General features: G+C 44.7%; 1 protein-coding gene across 1 annotated transcript; it reads right to left on the reverse strand.

Moving 5' to 3' along the window:
• Nucleotides 1–1,662: 1,662 nt before the first annotated feature.
• Nucleotides 1,663–16,912, reverse strand: LOC101390670 (uncharacterized). The gene is made up of 5 exons (XM_087441889.1): nucleotides 16,905–16,912; nucleotides 16,110–16,306; nucleotides 6,525–6,652; nucleotides 3,774–3,920; nucleotides 1,663–1,893 (listed from the first exon to the last, which is right to left on the reverse strand). Exons 1-5 carry the CDS (start codon nucleotides 16,910–16,912, stop codon nucleotides 1,663–1,665), a joined length of 711 nt encoding a protein of 236 aa, XP_087298015.1.
• Nucleotides 16,913–23,617: the final 6,705 nt, after the last annotated feature.

Raw genomic sequence — 23,617 nt, forward strand, 5'->3', positions numbered from 1 at the left:
TGCTGCAGCTAGTCACCTCTGCTGTTGTAGCACAAAAGGAGCAGCAGACAGTATGTGAACAAATTGTATGTCTGTGTTCCAATAAAACTTTATTGACAAGAACAGGAGGAGGGCCAGATTTGGCTCAAGAGCCACAGTTTGTGGATCGATCCCTGGCTCAAGAGAAATGGGAAACACCAAAATCTAGAATTCTGCCTGTGTAAATGTAAAGGATATGAGTAAGATGAAAAGCAAGCAGGCAATTGAATTAATCAACAGAGCTGCAAAGGGAACGTTTGCCCCAGGCTGGAAGAGAACGTGTGCCAGAAAGGAGGGGAACTGTGGTGTCTGCTGCGTATCGTGTCGTGCAGAAATAAACATAACAGGGCTAAAAAAAATTAAGCCCTCCATGAACCTGTGAAAAAGGTTAAGGGTTAAAAATAAAGAAGAAGTAGGTTTTGTGTTCGTTTCGCGGGGTTGTTTAGTATGTTCGAAAGTTGGAAGCAAGGAAAGGATAGACCACCTGTCTGGGGACAGTGCTCCAATGCAAAGAGATGCCATGGCTTTGGTGACCACAGCCACGTGGGAGGGGACCTGGAAGTGGAGCGGGTGACCCTCTGAGAGATGTCGGGCAATGGTGGCAAGAAATGGCCTAATCAGAACTATGGAAAAGGGACCTAGGCCCAAAGACGACCTCAGCGTTATCAACAGGAGCGAGAGATGGAAAAACAATCTAAAAGCTTCCAGACGTAAACACTAGTTGTCTCTAAATGGTGTGGTTTGGGTAATTGTTATTTTCTTGTTTGTACTTTTGCGTAATTTTTTTATTATAAGCATATATTATTTTAAAATAATAGGAAAATGGAAGCTATTTAAGGTGGAGGAGGCTTCTTAGAGGAACAACCTTAGGACTGATGCTTAGGAATTATAAGAAGACGGATTTTCACTCAGCATAAATATAAATTCTCACTGTAATGGTCTGACCTGCAAACTAATGAGTGTCCCACTGTGGCAGACATTAATTGCTTCCCCATCTGTTGTTTTCCTACTTACTTTTCCTGACGGTAGAACTTGCCTCCCAGTAAATACCCGATACCTGCCTTCCCAGCTTCCCTTGTGGTTATGGCATGGGCAAGCCACACCATCCCAGCCAAGAAGAATTATTGGGAAATCTGCTGAGTGGTTCCTGGGAGAGGTTCTCCTTCTGTGTGCGTGCGTGTGTGTGTGTGTGTGTGTGTGTGTGTGTGTAGCATGAGGAGAAACTTCAGCCTTCTAGTATTTGATGTGCTTATGTGAGGATATGGTGTTTGGTGCAGTAGCAACCATTTTGTGACCATGAGGAGCTAATCCTGAGGTTACCATCCAACACTCTGGTGATGGTAGACCAGAGGATGGAAAGAGTTGGTCCCTTGATTCATTGAACTGTAACCATCCCCTCCCCCCATCTTCAGACTTCTGAGAAAAGTATACTTATTAAGGATTCAGTTCTAGTTGGGTATTGCAGCTTCTAATTGTTTCACCCTCCCCAAAATGTTCACACAAAGGCACATTGGGGAATTCCTCAAGTCATCTAAATGTTAAGTCAGGTTTGGGAACGTCCCAGCATTCCCGAGTCCCTGAGCGCAAACTGTTTTAATGCAAAAACTTACAGCAAGGGGCCAGAATGCAATTTTGCAATTTTTATTATTTCATGTCGTTAGATTTTGTTACTTTAACTATTGGGGGGAATAAAGGTGTTTTAATGTGGCTCGCTGGTTTCTCTTTCTCCTGGTTGCTGTCATCCTTTCTGAAGGCCAGCTCTGTGGAAGACAAGGATAAATCCTGGAGATTCCCTTTGGCGGTGCATGAAATGCCTGTTCTCTGTATGTGCTGACTCATGGGCAGATCTTGGGGAAACACCAGTCTTCGCATCTCCTATGAGGCAGAGAATAACGGCAATGAAATAGAGGATGGGGGTTGGGACCTCCAGCACAGCAGGTTCATATCTTGTCTCTACCACTGACTAACAGTAGTCATGGACAAGTGAGTCAACATGTCTCAGCTTTTGTTTCCTCATCTATACACTGAGGATGATGTTAATATGGTGGAGGTCATGAAGATCAAGGATGTGTGAAGTATTTAGCATGATACCTGGCCCGTAGCAAGAACTCAATACATGGGTACTATTGCTCCCAATGCATGGGAGATCTGCTCTTTCCAAGTGGCACTGTGAGTTGAGAGGATGTCCCTATCTGGAAACTTTGTTCTTCCACAGGACCTTGGGGGGTTGGATTGAGCAGAAAGCAGCTCAAATTTGGATAACTCTCATCTCCTTCTGGCTCTATCAATTTATGGAGCTATTCTTACTGATGTTTCATTATATTTGTGTTTTGTTGCATGATTTTTGGCTCATGGCTCAGTTTCTCTAGAAGATCAGAAGTTTCTTGAGGGTAGGGTTGAGATTTCTGATCCTGGGTCCTCCAGAGGGCTTAACTTTGGGTACATGCACATGCTTAAGGAATGTTTGGCCAGTGGATGGACAGATGGGCAGCTGCTACCTGTGATATGAGGAACTGGGACTAGTTTCTAGAAAGTTCAGACAGCAAAATCTCTCAAATTTGGCTGCACGTTGGAATCACGTGTGGGTAGAGTGATCAATGACCAACTGTCTGGTTTGCCCAGGTTCCAGTGACTCAAGACTTTGAGTTTTAAAGCCAGGAGTGAGGGGTTTCCTGGGACTCAGGACTTTTAGTGCTAAAAGATAAAAAGTCCCAGAAGAAGTCTGAAAGTAAGTCCTAGGAAAACCAGGATGAGTTGGTCACCCTGCCAGTGGAACTTTAAAACAGGCTGATGCCTGGGACCCACCCCCACAGCTTCTGATTTAATTGTTATGGGGTGAGGCCTGGGCATCAGCATGGTGAATTACCCAAGTGATTCTGAAGTTCAGAAAGGATGAGAACTGCTGCTGAGCGAAAGTTCGTGACCTGGGTTCCTGGGCACGCTGTTGAGCTGTGAGTGGATTACAGGTGGCCTGACATGCTGGCTCTCTTCAGACTTAGGGGTGCTGATGAAATGAACAAGGTTGAGAAGCCCTGACTGAGCAATGATGCCTAAAGGTGATAAACAGAGAACTTGTTTAAAAAAGGAAATTTCAAGACCCTCTGAATTGGAATCACTACCTGCCCAGAGATCTACATTTTAATCAGGCTTCTTAAGTGATTCTTATGCACACGCAAACTTTATAATCAGAAGAATGTATATCTAGAAAGTATCACCAGGACATAACAGTCATAGTTTCAAGGATATGCATTTTAGAATAGTCCCACTTGAATTAACTTGGGTCCAGAAGGTAACAGGTGAGGTAGAGGGATGGGAACTAGAACCATCTTCCTGTATCACCAAAACCTCCCCCTTCCCCAGATCTCTTCCTCCAGCTGAAATGGTCTTCTTGTTTCTGAACACCACAGCTGCAACCATCTGCCTTTCTATCTTCCCCTAGACCTCACGTCACCGCCCTTTAGGTAAGCTGGATTTAGTCTCTTGTGGTAGATGGATCTTTGTTCTCAATGCTTTACTCCCTCCCACCCTGTGAGCCTGCAGTGAATAAAAGTGGGGTTAGTATTTCTCTGCAGACTGGAGAGTGAGGAACATCAATGCTTGAGATTGTAAGCCACTAAGTTTTAGGGTGGTTTGTTACGCAGCATTTTTGTGGCCAGAACTGACTAATCCATTCCTCAAAAGGAGAAAGAATTGGGGTTTGTCACTGGTCTCACTAAAGGACTTTGGAACCCTTTACAAAAGAAAAGCTTGCTCACCGTGGTGGCGAGGGCCTGGAAAGGGGAGAAGATCTGCCCAAACTGATAGCACTTGTGCACACTGACGTCTCCATAGCGACTGTGGCGCTCCTTCCGGCCTGCCAGCCTCTTCTTGGCCTTTGTGTCCATGAAGTGCTGGAAAGGGCCCTGCTGGGGCAGATGGGCCATGTGCACCTGCAGTGAAGAGCCCCGCTAGCACGTGGTCACCAAGTACCAGGGGTCACATCAAGACGAGGTGTACTTTGTAAAATAGGCAGCTCTTGCTATGCCTCTCATTCATTAGTTGGACTTCCATTTACCTCTATTAGTTTTCTGTGGCCTTGGGAGGCAGATAAAAGGGCCGTGCCCTCCATTTGTTGCTGGGAGCCTGGCACAGCAGTAGATTGAGGGTCAGGGCATTGAGTTCTAGTTCAGACTGTGCCACTCACTATGGGACCTCCACTCACCACCCACCTCTATGGTGGATTATTGATGAAAGTCTTGTTCCAGCCTGGAAATGGCATGATTTATGTGAAACTGGCATGTCAAGAATGCTATGAGTTGAAGGCCATCCTTCCCGGAGGCAGGAGGCAGCTTCTGATGTGTGATGGAAGGTTCTATTGAGATTCTAATCTCACTGATATTAGAAACCGAGGAGCAAAGGAGCCCCATTTGCATTCCACTAGGAGAGACACGGACACAGGGTGACCAGTAGATTTCCCAAGCCACTGGTCCCAGAGCTTCCCTCCATGGTGCCCCCGCTGCCCGTACACAGGTCTGCGAGCTCTCAGTTGAAGGCGGCTCCTGCTGGGTACCACAGCTCCAGCAGCATAGGCTCTGCCTTTCAACTGCATTGACTCTAGCTCTCAAGGGGTTTTCCCACTTCCTGACCATCTCACCTTCACTTACTTTCTGTCTTCTGGCCTAGCCTCTTTAGACTGACAACCAAGTCCCAAATTCTGCCTGTACATCAGTTTCTCCATGAGAGCTGGTACCTCTTCTTGCTCTGCCCTCATGTGGCCAGTGGGAGAGTGATGTCCAGCCCAGATTCTTGACCATGGGGCCCACCCCAGGCATGCTCGGCCCATCCCCCCCTTATGTACAGAGGAGGCTCAGCAAACGTCTCTATCCACATCTCAATCCTTTTCACCCCTCAGAGGCAGGGATGTGGTTGGCAACATGGTGGTCGTGGATGGATTCTGGCTGCTGATGGCCGAGTGTGCCTGCCTTTCTGGCAGGGGCACCTGGGAAGTGGGGATGTCTTGAGGAGTGGGCGGCTGGACACACCGCAGGAACCTCATTCCAATTAGGGGGTTAGGCCATTTCCTGCCTCCCACACAATAGGAAACAAAGATGTGTGTTGTTTTATTTCTCCCAGCATTGACTGTAAGGATGCCAGACAGGCACTGCAATAACTCTGGAGGCAGACGGGAGACATGGGAGCTGACGAAAATGGCAGGCCACTAGGGATTTTAGAGATCAAACATCCCACTTCCCAGATGGAGAAACTGAGACCCAGCAAGGTGAGAGAACTTTCCTGAGGTCTCTGTCACCTTCTCTTGCATCAAGTTTAAATTCACATTTGTAGCTTCAGGGTGGATACTCTGTTCCAAGGAAGGCGGTTTCCAGAGTCCACTTTGAAGAAAGATAGTTTGATGCCAATGGACCTTAGTTAGGGCCAGACCCCTCCAAACCCAGTCACTCTGGACTGGGTCAGAGCTGACCCAGAACAGAGCCGTGTCATCTGTGAAAGACGAGAGAGGCCTCGATCCCTTGCCTTTTGTCATGTTGCCTTTCTTTAGGAGAGTCATCACCATCATCAGCACCACTATCACATTTTTAATACAGGAGTTGAAGTTTGCATGCATCTTCTTTTCTGCCTGGATCACTTCCCCTCCATTTCCTCTCCTGTCTTCCCCTGTCTTACTCCTATTCATCTTTCATGACCTTGATTTTGGCTTCCAGTGAAGTGTCACCTCCACTAGAGGCCTTTCTGGCCCCCCAGTCAGAGTTAATGCCTCCTCCTCTGGGCTTTCATTACTATTTACCCCTATAGTCTGTGTCCCCAACTTGACTTACTGCGTGTGTCTCTCTACTTGATCATGTCCCACCTAGACCCTAAGGTGCTCGAGAACGGGGCTTGTTTTATCCATCTACATGGATTATCCATCTGCCTAGATTACATGTCATTTAGTAAATGCTCAACAGAACTTTGTCACACGAGTGAGTAATTAAGTTTTGAAGAAGGCCATTTCTGGATTTTAAGACAATAGAGAGAAAAGGTTAGATTACCACCAAACTTTTCAAAAACGTCTCTTTCAAACAAAGCAAAATGAACCTGGTAACCAGAGGGTGAGGTATTAGGGGATAAAGACTCACAGCATCTCACGCGGTGGAAGGGGCAGCAGGAAGTCAGGGCCAGGAGGAGGAGCAGAGGTGCCCTGGGGTGGGAGAGACCATTCGGGACATAACTGTCTGATTTTGAGGATTTCTTTTTTTTTTTTTTTTTCTTTTTAGGGATCCCTGATGAGGTTTAAAATGCATTACGTTCTGTGTCCACGGCTTCATTGCTCTCCTTGCACTGTCTCACATGGTGACAGGAGGTGATGGGGGTGGGATGGGGATGGTGGTGAACAGAAACCACTTACTCCTACTCTTTTGGTCTCGGTCAGCCGCAGCACCTCATTTGCTCAGCTCGCCCCTGTATGGGGCACATTCTCACTTCTCAGTCTGCAATGGATAAAGGACAAAAGGAATCTTTGGAAGACTTACGTCTTGCATTCGGAAGCTCTTTGCTATCTGAGGAGACAATTCCCAGCTTCGTCCCACAGCTTTGGTGATGCTCAGACTCGAGATTAACGGTGGATAAACAGGTCCTGGGGGGATCGGAAGCTTCCAATCTGTTCCAAGGAGGCGAGGAGAGAAATGCCACGCTATAGAATCCATGCACAGTGCTAGCTTCTTCCCCAGCTAGGCCAGGGTTAATTTCTTTGACCCCACCCGCAGCATAACAAGGAAGAGCCTTGTGCAACTGAGAAGGAAGCAGACCCTCAACCCAGAGGCAAGAATGAAAGTTCCTGTTAGGAGAGCAATTGAACCTATATGATATTCTGATTTGCTTTTCTGGAATGTGATAAGCATGGTGGGCAATTCTCTCTGCCAGGTGCATTATTGGTAAGTTGTTTTGCTAATACCACATGAGTTGAGCTGATTCTTGCTCTGGGGGTTTAACTGAGTAGAGAAAATCATTGGGGGCTCCAGCATGGTGGTTTAATTAGGTTAATTAAAGAATGAATAATGTCACCCTCTCATTTTTCTGCATTTGTGCAGGATTATTTTTTACCTTAGTGCAGAGGTAAGCAGACTTTCTCTGTAAAGGGCCAGATAGTAAATATTTTATGATTTGTGGGCCATGCAGTGTCTCACAATTATACAACATGGCTGTTGGGGCACAAATGTAGCCATAGACAACATGTAAAAGAGTAGATGTGGCTGTGTTCCAACAAAACTTTGTTTATGGGAGCTGGCCCTGTGGTGTAGTGGTTAAGCTCGGTGCACTCTGCTTTGGTGGCCCAGGTTTGCAGGTTTGGATCCTGGGCATGGACCTACACCACTGGTCAGCCATGCCATGGCAGCAACCCACATATAAAGTGCAGGAAGATTGACACAGATGTTAGCTCAAAGCTCATCTTCCTCAAGCAAAAAAAGAGGAGTATTGGCAACAGATGTTAGCTCATAGCTAATCTTCCTTGGCAAAAAAAACCACTTTAATTATGGACACTGAAATTTGACTTTCATATAATTTTCACATGTCACAAAATAATATTATTTTGATTTCTTTTTCAACCATTTAAAAATGAAAAAATCATTCTTAGTTTGCAAGCCATACAAAAACAGGTGGCAGGACAAATTTGGCCTGTGGGCCATGGCTTGCTGACCCCTGCATTAGTGGATGCCTCAATGGCATCCTCAATCCATTAGTGGATTCCTGTTGCAAGGAGACAAGTGCTGGTTTCCAAAATAGATATGAGCATTCTGAAGTTTTCTCGGAGAGTTCAAAATCCGTATTCAGCCTAGACACCTGACCCATGACCAAGCCTTAAACAAACCAAGCCCAGGCTGGATGGCCTAATTCAATTACAAAATCTAGGGTTCCCAGGGACCTTTAAGTTATTCAGTCCATATTCTAGACTTTATGTATGACCACATTTAAACCAACTTAGGCATACAAGGCTCTCTTCCAAAAAAAAAAAAAGAACAGAACAGAACCCAACTCCTAGAGTAAATCATCCTCGTGTCCCTTAATCAAACTCACGTTCGTGCAGGCCAGCTTTCAGTGGCACAACTCAGTTCTGCTTCAGTGTAACCTAACTTCCCAGGGTTGTTGGGCATTGTTATTTATTCTCCCACACATATGCACTGAAGGGGTAAAGAACGGCAAGACTCCATGTCTAGGTTTTCTTTGACGGTTTCCTCTTCTGGGCCGGCCATGACCTTGGTGTTGTTCATTTCCTTTTCCCCAGATTTTAGGAGCTGCTGCTGTGGAGAGCTGGGGTTGGGGGACTCGGGTGGTGTTTGCTGATGTGATTCCTGACTGCCTCCAGCAGCCCGAGGGGAAGCATTGCCCTCCTATCAGAACTTAAAAATAGAGAATGAAGGAAGCTTAACCTAGCAGTTTCCCAGGATGCCAGAGTAGATAAAAAAAAATAATTCAGAATTATTCTTTCTAGGGTCTGCCACAGAACTTAAGGTTTGAGACCATAGTGGGATTCTGATCATTTAAAACTTTCTGTTGGCGGGAGTGTGGGTTGGGTGGACTAGTACCGCCCAGCGCAATGTCTCCCACACAGTAGACTCTCAATAAATGTTTATAAACCAAATGAGAGGGGGTGAGGGTTTTGGAGAGCATTTTGTCTGAACGGGAACTTTGGCTTTCTTCCAGATGAACGGCCTCTCAGGTTGCATTTCAGGTCTTTGTAGGAGCATGTGATATTCTGGGGTAAACACTCCCCTTTAGACCCCAGGCAAACCAAATTTGGGCTTAATTTTACGAAGCCAGAGTTCACATGCTCTCTGTCTCAAACAGCTGCCACTGGCTGAGTGTTATCTTAAAAGAGGAATCCAGCTTCCTTGGGCTTTGCCCAAGCCTCCTCAGACAGTACGTGTCTGCTTTCCGCTGCGTTTGCCATCAGTCCTGCTGGAAGCAGGGACTATCAGCGGGCAGAAGGGACCAGCCCCCACCCAGCCCAGGATGCATTCTGGGTTGTGGAGCGTGCGAACCCTTTGTATGGGTGAAGGCCCTGGGGGGTTAGAAGGGGTGGGGGAAGAGGAGACTGTAGCTTTCTGTTACTCTTTTTCCTTGTAAAATAATTATGGCATTTTGGCAATTTTTAAGCTCCTATTGTTGGTAATAATTTTTTGGGGGGAGGATGGTGGCCAGGGGAGAAGGAGGAAAAGTTGGAAAGAGGCTGCTTTCTGGAAGTGATTAAACCCTGGAGAGAAATACACACAGAAGACTGAGAAAGTTTTAAAAATGGTTATTTATAAACTAAAAACTAGCTCCATGCGCTCAATCTTGAAAGCACGTCTCTGATACAGAAAGGGCATCTTTGCATGTTGGCGTTAGACTCTGAGCTCTGGAAGGCAGAATTTGGATTCTGCTGATCTCAGAAGCCCCGGCACCCAGCAGGAAGCTTGGCATACAGTAGGTGCTTAACGCACGTAGGTGACAGAGTACACATTGAATGAGCAAGCAGAGAACACGCCGAGCACCAGCAGCTTTCCTGGATATGTGGGCAATTTCGTCTTTTCCCTATCCTCTCCCGGCTATTCCCCACCCAGAGGTGAGCTGTCTGCGCAAAGCAGATGTGGGAGAGTGGCTTGAAAAGGTGTGACACATGTTGAATTTCAGTCTCTCGGCTGAAAGTAAATGGAAAAATGCTTTATTGCTGCTCATGTCTCTTTGGCTTATCATGTCGCCAGCATTTTCTCTTTAAGGAGAATTTCGCTTTCAGACCATTGAGAGTCTACCCAGCTTTGCCTACAGCAACAGTTAGAAGTCAGATGTCATCCCTGGTGATGTGTTGGAGCCTCCTGGGGGGCTTTTAAAAATTCCAGTGCAAGGGCGCACCCCAGGCCAATTGCATCTGAGTTTTGGCAGGTGATACCCTGGACAAGCCCTCTGGGTAATTCAAATGAGTGCAGTGGAGGCTAAAAACCACTGGGTGAGAGTTTGAATTCTCCAGTGCTGGAACAAAAGCATCAAATAGCTGTTCCTCTGATTGCAATTGAGCCTTCAAACCGGGGGGCATTTAAGGGTGGAAATAATAATCCTGTGGATTACAGTATTTGATTGGAGTCAACACTTTTTATTTTTGACAGTGGCTTTGACAAGCCAAGAAAATCATGAGTCTTTAGATTGAAAGTCATTTAGTTGGATTAAAGCTTTATGGCTTTTTGCCAAGTTTTGAACCGTGTTTGGGGCAGTACTAGCACTAGAGAAATGCCATGATTTCTTTCAGAGCAAGGTTTGCGTTATTATTTCCTGAATCCCCAGTTGCTAGCACAGAGCCTGCGGTGTAGTAGATGCTCAAAAATGCTGAAATAATGATAACAGCTGCCCCTTGCTGACTACGAACTGTTACATTCACCATCTCATTTAATCTTTGAAGCAACCATACGAGATAGGTCCTGTTAGTATCTCTATTTTATAGGGTGTGGTAGGCAGAAGTCTAAGACGGTCCCAAGATTCTGCCCCCTATTATGCATGCCCTGTATAATTGCCCCCCCCTTGAATGTGGTCAGAACCTGTGAATATGATGAGATTTCACTCATGATTATGTTACATTATGACAAAGATGAAGGAATTTGGCAGATGTAATTAAGGTCCCTAATCAGTTGCTTTTAAATCCATCAAAGGGAGCTTACCTTGGGTGGGCCTGACCTAATTAAGTGAGCCCTTTAAAAGAGGGTCTAGAAGTTAGACTCAAGTCCTACTAGCCTTGCAGAAGCAAGCCACCATGAGTTCTAAAGCTACAAGGAAATAGATTCTGCCAAAGACCTTGAGCCCCAGCTAAGACCCTGAGCAGAGGACCCAGCTAAGCTGTGCCCAGACCCCTACCCCACAGAAACCGTGACATAATGAGCAGGTGTTGTTTTAAGCTGCTAAGTTTGTGGTGTGTTACATGGCAATAGAAAACTAATACACCAGTGAAGAAATAATGGTGCAAAGAAATTAAAGGACTTGGCTGAGGACCCACATTAGGAACTGGTGGAGCTGGGAGTCAAACCCCAACATTTCTGACCCCATGCTGTTTAACCACGACGCTACTATCAGTTTGTAAGATGAGGTTCATCTGCCCTAGCTCACTGGTTTTCTGTAAGCTATACACTGGGACAAAACGAGGGTTGATTCCAAAGCTTGCTGCTTTGTGAAATGAAGCGGAATTAGAGGCAGGAGGTACCAGCATATCCACACATGGTTTCTACACACACAGTGGGCATCAGAGCCAGAGGTGCGGAAAGGATGTCTTTTCAGATCCACACTCCAAGCTGTACCCCCAACTTGACACATATGTAAGTTGTGCACAGGAGAAGGGCTGAGGAAGACTCTTTTAATCAGGACTGGGAGCACAAAGGCCAATTTACTGAACATCAAAAAAGCCTTGAGAAGAAAAAGACATGGCTGTGGTCACACAGTGATGCCCATCTGCTTTGCTCCCATTGAGAGGATGCTGGCCTACTTTTACGATCAGATCCAGAATTTAGACCTTATTAGAGTAGCCTTTCCTTAGAGAACAGCTAACATTTACTTCCAGTAGTGATGTACATTTTAATCCAGCTATTCCACTGTATGTGTGAAAGTCTATTGGTGGGGAAGAGGTGTCTTGAAGACTTATTGTTTTCTGGTGCTTAGCTAGAATGTACCTTTCTCTTTTCTCTGCACCCACCTACCCTTTTCCTGCCTGGAATGGATGTGATGCACAGAGGTGAGCAGCCATCTTGTGAACATGAGGATAAGCAGAAGCAGAAAGCTATATGAATGGCTTGGGTTTCTGATGCCATCATGAAGCCACCTACCAGCCCTGTACTGCCTTCTTCCTGACATCTTGTCACGTGGGGGAAATACAATCCTTTTTCTGTTGGTGAATTTTTTTTCTTTTTATCCCTCCAGGTTAAATGCAATTCTAGATATAAAAATCTACTTCATAATGTACACCACCCCCCAAGTATTTGAAAATACTTGGTAAACTGTCCAATGTTAACAGGTGTAAGGAATAATTAAACATCTTTATTATAATTTAGTGCTCCCTTTCTAGAGCTGTAATCAGTGTGAGAGGGGAAGGACAGAGACACCTCTCTTTTTCAGTACTGACTCATGAGAAGTACAGATAAAGATGTGGGATGGGGAATAGGGTAGTTGAAATAGAATTTAACCAGAATAGCAAATCACTCTTTGGGCTTGATGTGTCTAATTTTTTTCTGAGGCAGAAAAGACCCAAGAAGGAATTGCTCTCTGTCTTCGAGCACACCTTACCTGAGCATCTGTTTGAGATCTAAAAATTATGTACAGGTTTGGGGTAGGATGAGTGGGCTGTGGCTGGTATATATGCCAGAAAGGCCATCGCCTGCATCAACAGACACAGATCCAACAGGATCTGGAACAGGAAGGGGATAGACCCACTTTTTCTCTTCTTGGTCCAATCACAGCTGAATCCCTGAATTCAGCTCAAGGGCACCTGGACCAACTACAGCTCATTCAGAGGAGAGTGATGAGGATGGTGCAGACTACTAAAACCCTAAAACTCTCTTTGTTTTTTGGGGCACCACTAAAGGAGGTAGGAATAATTAGACTGAAGAAGAATGAACCCAATGAGGGATATGACGGTTATCTTCAAATACCTGAAGGGCTGCCATGTAGAAGAGGGATCAAACTCATTTGACCCAGCCCCAGTGGGTGGAATTGGAACCAATAACGGAAGCTTCTGGGAGGCAGGTTTGGATTTGGGTTTGCACACAACGCTAACAGCCACAGCTGCCAAAGACCGCGTGACTCATCCCAGTAGATGGTCCCGTCGCTGGTGGTAGTTAAGCATAGATTGAACCATTGCTTGCAGGGATCCCAGCACACATTCACATGCTGGTTCCTTCACTCAATGACATCATTGATGAATTAAAGAGTTGTTTAGTGCATAATATGTGTCAGGCTCTTAGTGGTCAGACTACAACCTTTAAGATCTCTCCCAGCTTTGTGATTCTTTGATGCTCTGAGTATGATGAGCTCCATTTTGCACAAGGAAAACCCAAGGCACCAAGATCTGGGACAAATTGCCTAAAGCCACACAGCATGTAAGTGGCAGACCCTTCATTCTCTCTGAGCCTTTGCTCTATCTACTCTCCTTTCTTTTTCAATCATCTGTTGCTTTCAGAAAAAACCAAGTCATGCTCTGCTAAACCATCTAGTCCTGGTGAGCATGTTAAGGCAGGATGTACAGTTACCCAATACTGGTCTGAATGATGTGTTTTCCTGACTCTGACAAATTGGAGCCAGCTCTGCCTTTGATCTGCAATCTTCCAAGTCTCCCCAGACACCCCCGAGCAGAGGCGGGTTATAGGCAAGGGCTGTGGTTCAGATTTCATACAACACACGGCTTTCTGATTGGGGAGTGGCTGTGGATTCTTCCGATACAGGCACCCCCGCTCTTCTCTCCACTGAGATTCCAAAAATTGCTGTGGAAACCGCACATTTCCAAGCAAGCCCACTTCTTTTTAGACATTTCTGAATCTCTCTCTCTTTCTCTCTCTCTCTCACACACACACACACACTCCACCACTCCACTTCAATCTTTCATCTTATATCTATGAATATTTCCTGCCAGGATCTCTTGCCTGGCAGAGCCTGCACGGGTTTAGGAGTGTCTCATCAGGCAATGAAAGCCAACCTCGCTTTTGCAGCTGGGCATTCCACAAGCAAGCAGGGCCATCCAGTTCAGGCCTCTTTTACTTGTAATGCGTCAGGCTTTCAAGACGTAGAGAGAGCAAATTGGCAGCTGTGTAAGACAGTCTGACGCTGGTAAAAGCATCTGTTGGAAAACTTGCTTTGTAATTTCCTGAGACTTTCAGGGTCAGAAGTGGGTAGAAACCCCCAAATGGAAGAAAATCCTAATCACTTTCAAGTGGGAGGAAAATAAGAAACAGACGGGTTCACATGGGTGCAGTCTGTGGATTCTGAACTGCCGGCTCCCAGGATAAATGTTTCCAATGCTTCCAACGCGCTACTTTCTTAGGGAGCGAGCATTGACATTCTCCTGAGATGACTTATTTGCCCCAGACTAGACCATAAGTGGTGGGAGTGGCATTCTAATTCACCCTCCCCCAACATTGCTCTGGAAGGCTGGAAATGAGTTGGAGAATGGAATAGGCCCCCTTAGGGCATTCCCTGCATTCGTGTCTTTGATCATCTTGATCAGTTTTATTCACCGAGGTATTTTCAGCACCTGGAACAGTGCCTGACCCAGAATGGGTGCTCAACAAGTATTCACTGAATGAAAGAATGAATCCATTTTGTATCCTATGCACTCTCTAAAGTTCTTGTCACTTAGCTGACTTTGTATAAATTGTTGCTGCATGAAACCTAGGTAAAAAAAAGCAAAGGAGACTTTGATGTCTAAACAGAACTGGGGAAGAATATGAATTGGGAAGTTGGGAAGAGTTGGGGAGAATCAATGTGGCTGTGTGGAGGTGTCTGGGAAAGCTGTAAGCTCATGTGCAGACTCGCAGAAAGTATCTGAGCTGGGAGACAGGAGGAGTCCAGAAGTTTCTCCTACATGCCTTTGAAGTTTACAGCTCATTCTGTACTCTGGCTGCAACGAAGACTTTGTACTTGCTTTGCTTTAAGGCTGAGGCCTTTATCCTAAGATAAAGGGTCTCCTCTCTCTCTCCTACTTCGCTGTATCCTAGAATTGTCACCCTACAATTCTCCTTAATTACTAGTGTCAGTCCTGGGGTGTAAGATTGAGCTTTGCAAAAGACCCATTTTCCAAGCTCTGTCTTAGCTGGTTCACATCTTCACAGCTTTCATTGGCCTGAATGTAACTAAAACCAAGAAGACTTTTAGGGAATCGAAACTGTGATTTTCAAAAAGTGAGCAGTGTCTGCATAACTCAAAATGCTGTCTGATTCTGTGTGAATAGGTCTCTAGAGGTAATTAGGAGAATTTATGTATCCCCTTCTGGCAACTGGAAATTGTCACTCTGTTTAGCACTTGGAATAAATGATAGCTCTATGTTAATGATCAGAAAGAGTTGCATCTCCAGTTAGTAAATGAGGCTTAAAGATAACTTTCCACCTTAAAAATACACCCCTTCCCCCCTCCTCCATCAATGAGGCATACTTAGCAGAAACATCATGTAGATGTATTTGTAAAAAGTTTGATTTCTTTAGTTAGAGCAAGGGATGGAAATGCAAGGATGACTTGCCTTATGCCTTCCCCAGCTCTCTTGGCAGAGACAGCACAGGCTACTCCATACGTTTAGCCCAGGCTTGCAATTTTAGAACTTTGAGAGCCACAGGCGAGGATAAGTCATTCCTTGGGTAGTAGATAGGTTAGGCAGAGGAGAAGGGAGAAAGAAGGGGGAAAAGGAGAAAGAATTTACAAAAAGAGAAAGAAGGAGACACATTTCCAGCCAGCTCAGTTGCCATTCTGTGGATCAGGTCCATGGCCACTGCCCCCTGGCCTGAAGTCATCTTTCGTTGGCACTAAGTGATTTGTTCCTCATTCTGGAAGAGATATCTCATTGGCTAACGGCTGTACCTTGCCTTAATGGGATACACCTGAGGCTCAGGTATGTGTTTCGCTGGGCTTAGAGACTGAGCCCAGTGGTGAGGAGCCCAACTTTGCAGAAGTCAAGGCAATGAATGGGGTCAGGAGTCATGGGCCCTTGGCCAGAACCAAGCCATCCCCTGGAGATGGTGCTCTCTACCTTTCCTTCCAAGAATCAGATTCTCTCACTGAGAAAATGAGGCTGACCCTCTGTGACCCAGGACACAGAATGTGGCCATTGAGCTAAGTGGCATGCATGGCCTTTGGTTTCATTGGAAGCAGTCCTCTTTTGCCCAATACCAGAAAGTACCTAAATACAGAAAATAGAGCTTTTGAGCCAGAAGTTCAGTCATGCATAACAGTAGCTCTGTAGAGTTGCTGTTTACAGCCTTGATTTTTTTTCCTGTTAGTTGTGTCCTATCACATCAGCTCTGCCCTTGCCCCAGGAGCCTCCAGGTCCAGAACCCCATTTTGTAAAACCAAAGGATGCCTACAAATGCAACAGGACTGTGTCTGTAGCCCTGGGCTGGCCTTACCCTTGGTGTCTTTTCGCGGGTCTGTCTTGCTGAGAGAAGGGCCTTCCTCAGCAGCCTTGTCATCTCCTGTCTCCTTTCTTTTGTCCTTGGTGATCTGGGCACCTTCCTCCTTCTGCAGCATCTGACCATGAGGTGAGGGCTGGTCTTCAGGCAGATCCTCTTGCTTCTTGTTCTCCTTCTTCCTGTCACAGGGAACTCTAAACATAAAAAAACCCCACTGTCAGGTGTGATATTGTGAGTGATTCAACAACACCCAAATGAGTGGCCGAGCACGTGGGTCATAAGAGGAAGCAGTTGAACTGGAACTCTCAGCTTCATGAAAAACTACTTAATCTAGAAAGAAAAGAAATTGAAACTGTCCCCTTATTCTTGCATATAGTAGTAATGAGAGAAGGGTGGGATATCTCCCAAGCAGTAGGACAGTTGGAGAACAAGTTCCACATATAATGTTCCAGTGGTGACATCACAGAATTAAATACACACACACACACCCGTGTATATATATGTACTAGAAAGAAAACAGTCTTAAAGTGATGAAACACGGGAGGTTGTTCTTGAAGGAGAGCCTGAAGGAAACATCTAAGAGCTAGTATTTCATTTTTATGGGGTAGGATTAATATACTGCATCAAACTGTGTTTTCCATTTCTTCCCCCCCCCCCGCCCCATTTTCCCTTATATCAGGTATTTGTTTATATTTTGGGGAGTATTAACATAGTTCTTCAGTGCCTCTCAAACATCCAAGGCATCCCTCTTGGCAAGACCTGACAGGTCTTTCCTGATCTGACCCTGCTCACTTCTTCATCCCCTCTTCCTCTCTCCCCCTAGTGCTGTGTCACCAGCAGAACTGTCCCAATGCCCTGGAAATGCTGTGGGCTCGCAGGCTTCTGTGACTCGGCTTGTATTTCTCTCTGTGCCCGGAATGTAACGTTTTCCCTCCTTCCCACCTCTGAACTCCCATCCTCCTGGGAAACTCCTACTTGTCACTTCCTCTATGGTGCTATCTATGACACTCCCAACTCCCATCCTTAGATGTAGTCCTGCCCTCCCTCTGGTCTCCAGCATCTTTCAAGTATCTCCATTCTAGTAATGACCAATTGTGCAATAAGTGGTCAGTTTTTATGCCTATCTCCACTATTAGATTTTGTATTCCATGAGGTTGTACAGTCTATCTTGTTCACCAACATATCTGGCAAGAGGTAGATGCCCAATCCATGTTTGATGGATGAATGAATGGATGGATAGATGACAAAGTATTGGGTGAAAGTGTAGGGGAACAAAAGACAGTAGATTAAAAATATTAGCTATGTGAAAAGGAGAGACAGAATGGGGGTGGGGGGGATCTGTTCAATCAACCCCAGATCCACAGTGATGACCAGAGTTAGTTAGGAGCAGAAAGTCAAGGTGGTGCTTCTGTACCCATGAAGGTGGCATCTGGGATTCGTCAAGAGTGTCCTGCCACAGTAAGGGCTCAGAAAGCAGGACATGATTTTGCTTTCGCATTTTGTGGTTAGCCCATCTGCAGAAGCCCTAAGTGGTGACATCTGTGGTGGGTTTAATTTTTTTCTCTGAAAGCCAAAGAAGTTTAATCTGAAAACCAGCACCCTGGAGGTGATAATTAGAAGAGAATGATTAAGGACTTAGAAATAACAGTGTCCCTACTGGGAGCCTTAGGTTAATACCAGTTATTGAACTATCCTTGCTGATATTGGATGGAAACCTGAAATTTTCCTCATGCCATACAAATTTTTTTAAAAAGTGCATCATTTTTCTTTTATGAGTTTAACCTTGGTTTCTGAAGCTCTTTATTCACTTATGATGGTTCCCTTGCTCTTCTCGGAAGATCCAACTTAAGCAGCTTATGTGATGCACCGTTCTGAGTAGCTGGGCAGCTGTTTAGAAAAACAAAATTCTTAAGCTTAGAAGAACATCTGCTCTGTGTCTGATTACTAGATGCCTCCAATTTTTCTAGCAAGTTGTATGTAACGTTGGAACTGACAACCCTAAGGCATATTTTGGCACATTAAGGAAATCTACTCTCAATAAATATGTTATTATACACGTCTCTAGTGCCCTATTCAAGGATCTTAAAAGTGCTTCACTCACTTTGGGATGCCTGTATATAAAGTTGAAGCTAAACATTACCATCTACCAGACCCAGGCAGATATGCAATTGAGTGTGGGCCCACAGGACTCAATTAAGCCTTGCCTTGTCAAGATGAATAGGGCCATCGAGTGACTGCTGGGGAGCTGGGGATGTCCTCCACGAGAGCACATTCTGGCACAGAAAAATTATACTCATAAAATGTTGAAGAGAAGAGAATGTTTTTTAAAGGGTCCCAAGTCAAGGAACCAGTGGGGAACTGACCAGATTTCCATCTGTTTCAAATTAAATGTGTTTATTATCTTTGCATCTTGCTCCCCAGCTCAGCATAATCAGTCAGAAAATATCTTCTGTGATCTTAACTGAAAGCATATTTTTATAAGTTTAACTGGCTGTTCGCTTTCACACACGAGGCAGTGACATTTCTTCCTTTACTTTGACTCTGATATGTGCTTTATCAGAGCTATAGGAGGGTGTCTGTGGGCTCTATTTGTTCAACACTCATTTTTTTCCCTGTCGTCATCCAGACTCTATGCTAGGTGTTCGGGTAGAGTGGGAACAAGGCAGTCAGCTAGTAAATATTTAAGTAAAGTAATTGTAGTTTGTGAAAGTTGCCAGAAGGGAAATTAACAGGGGAGATAGAGAGAGTAACTGTCAAGGACCACCTTTTGAATTGGGAAAAGGCTCTTTGGGCAAAAGAATTAGGGGCAGAGACCTGAAAGATAAGAACAAGCCATTGAAATAGAAACTGGGAGATGCATGTTCCAGGCAAAGGAAACAGTAATTCTAAAGGCTTTGAGACAGTCAAGGGCTTGAAATATTTGAGGAAGAGAAAACAAGCCAGTGTGGTTAGAGGACACAGAGAGAGGGAAAGTGGCATGAAATGAGGCTGGAGAGAGGCCAGGGCCAGGTCAGGCTGGGGCTCATGGGAAATGTTCAGAATTTTAGATGTTATTCTAGAAGCAACAGAAAGGCAGGAGAAAACACCATCCTTGGATTTGCATTTTAGGATGATTAGGCTGGCTAATCTGTGAAGAACAGATCAGAGAGGGGGAAGGGGAAAGCAGGGAGGCCAGGTGGGAGGTGGTTGCATCAGTCCAGGTGAGGGATGAGGATGGCTAGCACTGGGATAGCATCATTGGAGATGGAGGCAGGAGCTGGGATGGAGAGGTTTTGGAGGTAGACTTGACAAGACCTGCTGATGCACTGGCCTGAGGGGATAAGGGAAAGGAAGGCTCAAGAGACCTGCTGGTATTTTGACCTGAACAACAGGGTGGATGATGGTGCTGCTCACAGAGAGTGGGGGGTCCTAGAAGAGGGACGACTGTTTTGTGGGAGGTGGGGAATGGAAATCTGTTTTGACCATATTAATTGGAGAGACCTTTTACTAAGCTCTATGTAGTAGAATGTAGAGTGAAGAAGTCTCTTGGCACTATAAGTCTCTTGAAAAGGCAAACTTTGTAATTTATTATTATAACTTTAGAAGCAATGATAGAAACATTTGGAAGAACATGTGGTAGAGCTTGAGACAACAAAATCTTGGGAAATTAGAGATGGCTTAAGGGTTGGCAATAAATCTAGTGAATGGCATAACATATGGAAATATGTAACTATGGATTTTCTCCTTTGCAACTCCTTGTCTGGTCAGACTTTATTCCTATATTGAAATAAAAATGCTAGAAGAGGGGTGGGTGCAGGAAGTCTGAGAGCTGCTTGTGCTGAGATGGGTGGTGGAAACATCCAGAAAGGAAGATGAGAATTATGATTCGGAGAGAGAAGAAAGTACTTGGAGCTTGGAAGGCATGCCTGGGGATGATAGAATAGACTTATTTAATATTGTCTTTTGAGTTTCAGCAGGTGGAATCTATTTTTTTTAAGGTTCTCTTTAAAAATGACATTTTCTTTGTAAATCAGGTATGAAAAAAAATGAACTGAGGCACCTCTTAGTATTTCTTCAGCTGAGTCTCTGCCTTCCCATTAATTTTTAGCAGATTCTGTTTGTTTTTCCACCAGCTTGCCCACTTCTGAGAACACACTGTCCCACTCTTTGCTTTGCTTATCTCATTTCTGTTTGGTGTTCTAAGAGTGTCCATGGTGCTTTTAGGAAGCATAATATTTGGATGGTTGGTGAGCAGCCTACAATGTAAAATTTATTATCTCGAGGTTATCACTGGTACCTGACTTGGAAGAAGAGATTGTCCAGTGGGTTTCTGGTTTGTGTGCTTAGAATCTCAGAGTTGTGCAGGGGAAAATCATCTACTTTTGGTAGAAAAAGTTTAAGTTTTGGAGTCAGAGGGCTGAGTTGAGTCTTAGCTTGGCTGTTTTCTATTTTGTCTCTTCAGGTTTGTGACTTAACATCTTTGAATCAGTGTTTTCATCTGTAAAATGTGTGTTATGATATATACATAAATTGCAGGTTTGTTGTGAAGATTAAATGATATGACATACGTAAAGTTCTTAGCATGCTACTTAATTCATGCTGGTAACCACAAATAGTCCATCATATTATTATTATGAAACTTACAAGCATGATGGTTGCCAGTTTGACAGGAAATACACATTCTTAGTTTGCAACCCCTTAAAAGCTGTTGACAGGCATTACAGCCATGGGTGGAAGGGTGCTGGAGTGCTGGGGTACTGGAGTGGAGTTTCTCTGTTATGGTCTAGTCAAGGTTGCAAACTGGAAGCTCCTGGGAAGTTTACTTTAACTCACGCATTTTTCAAATTGAATGAAAAATTTAAACCAAACAATTAAATTAAAAAAATGGAGACCTTTCCTATGCAAAGTGGATTACAAGCTTCTCTTGAAAAAGCAGATCTGGTGACTTTAGCCCTCACCTTTCCAGATGGTGACCATCAGTTGTGACTTAGAAGCAGCAGATGCTAAGATAGGATGTGCTCTTTCCACTTCTCTCCTGTCTATTCCCAGCTCCCTGTCCCTCTTAGAAAGCCTAGTCTTAGATCTTATGCAGACTCTTAACTAGCTTGTACGACCTTGGACAAATTCTTTAACTCTTTTAGTCTGAGTTTCCCTGTCTTCAAGATGGAGATGATAATAATAATGCTTACTCCAGAAGATTCTTTTGAGGATTAAATAACATCAACAAAATGTTTTTCCACAGTGCTTCGCATACAGAAAGCACTCAGGGTTAGCTAGCTATCCTTATCAGAATGCTTTGCAAATTAGTGGGCATCTAACCGAAATACATACCTTGATGGACACTGACAAAAATTAAACTATGGATAAGACAGACATATGTTATAGGGATATAATATTTTTTAAAAATATCAATGAAATTTTCTTTTTCATACATCCTTGTACTTGATCTGTTCCTCACTGCCCTTTCAAGGAAAATCTTTTTGGCTGGATACATCCTGTTGTCCATAACATCCACCCTCTACTCATCTCCATCCTGGAGCTGACTGGTTGGGTTATATCAATGGACTCCCTTGCCTCTGGCATCCAGTTAGGTGTGGCCAGTTGGATGCTCCAGCGGGGAATCAAAAGAAGGGAGGACAATGATGTCAATATTTATCCCACTGGCTGGCTTCTTCCCTGAGGGGTTACCCTGAGCTTGCTGAGACCCTAACTGAAGGTTACTGGTTCTCTCTACACACTTTCTCCTTCTGGTTTTGGTAACCCTTCCCTCAGATCTTCAGGTCTTGGACCCAGGAGTGGTAATGATTCCACTGATACTAGCCCCAGGACAATGCGCTGTTTCTTGCAGTTCCCCTATACCTCTCCCATACCTTTGCAAATCCACTTTGATCTTATCCTACGTTGAGTGAGTCATCAGCTGATGTAGCTTCCATTACCTTGGGAAAAATTAGGATTCTTAAAGCAGAAAGGAAAGAAGGTAGAGTCAATTTTAGGGTCCTAAGCTCAAGATAGCATTTTTAAATCCACAGCAAGGTAAGAATCATGCTTTGTGAAGACAGAAAGAGTTTTCTAAATTCCTAGAGGTTTCCTTTACCATATAAGGAGCCAGGCTAGATCAAGTAGGATCAAAACTATGGTGCAGAGCACGTAGAGGAAAGGACTTGTGGGAAATTTCCACCAGATATGAAGAGGAAGTAGAAAGTGTTGCCACAGGAGATGGGAGGGTGACTCTGAGGGGGTAAAACTAGGATGCGTATCAAAGCTTGGCCATTAAGAAGGGACTGTGTCTTCCCTCAGGCTTCCCCTTCCACCACCCCACCAGGCTTAAGCAAAATTGAGGCAGAGGGTGATGAGATGTTAGAAATCCTCACAGAAACCCCAGATGGTTTGAGGGAGACTCAGCCATCTTGGATCACCCCTGATTTCCCACTGGGTCTACCATGGTTTGGAGGTGGTGGAACAGCCAGGGTAGAGGGTTCCTCATGGCCTGGAGTTCCTGTCTGCCCTGGTGAGAGGACGCCAGGGTGTTGAGAGCAGCTGTGTCCCAGCATAGGCCTGTGGTCAGGGCAAAGAAGCAAGAGGCCGCAAAGCACAGAGACCTGGTGATTTGAGGGACCGTGGGACCGTGGGCTTCAGCAGCAGATGCTCATGGAGGACAGTGAAATCAGCCACAACTAAGTAAACACCAGCCCAGGACATTTAGGGACAAGGCCAGTCCATAAGTGAGGACACCAAGAACACAAAGGTCCCCTGCCTCAAGGATATGTCACCTTCCCTCTGTGCCCAGATACCCTGTTGGGAAGAAGGAGTGGGAGAAGTGACCCCTTGAGAGAGGAAAGAAATAGCCTTTGAGTGCCTGGGTGTTTACCCAAATGAGGCCAAGTTAATCTCAAAGTGAAATGTTTCAAATAGAAACAGAGTGAGTTTCCCTTTATTGGAAATTTTTATTTTTCTCTGCCATCAGGAAGAATGGGAACTCCAGAGTAAGAGAGTAGTAGATGATAAATGATGAGCCTCATTTTTTTGATAGCTGAGTGTTCTATGTAAAGTTTGAACCCTCTCCTTGATTTCCTTACAAGATTGACCCTTTACACTGGACCTTTGCCTTTGAGCCATTGAATCAAATTATGGGTGGTGAATATGTTTAACCTAATCCAATTATTACTTTTACTTATTAAATAATTTTTAATACAATAACATTAAATGAAATTAATACAGAAAGAAAAATATCCATATCTCCTCTACCCTACTGCAAAGACGTCCATTTTTTTTTTCAGTGGTTTCCTTATCCATGTTGTTAAAATACTGGCTGACAGATTGGGCAAACTCTCTGCCTAAGAAAGAGTGTGTTGCTGACACCCAGAGCGTGTCCCTGGTGACGTAAAGGAAGAGAAGGATGAGCCGATTACCTGACATTGTCATATGGCATCAAGCTCTTGCTTACTTGGGAGACCTTCCAATTAGTGAGATGGGACATTCTTAGGATGGTGTTCAGATTCAGCAGTGTTGACAGGATTTCACTCTTT

The sequence above is a fragment of the Ceratotherium simum genome, chromosome 16, assembly GCF_057802395.1.
Source record: "Ceratotherium simum simum isolate JZ-2026a chromosome 16, ASM5780239v1, whole genome shotgun sequence".
Taxonomy (NCBI): domain Eukaryota; kingdom Metazoa; phylum Chordata; class Mammalia; order Perissodactyla; family Rhinocerotidae; genus Ceratotherium; species Ceratotherium simum.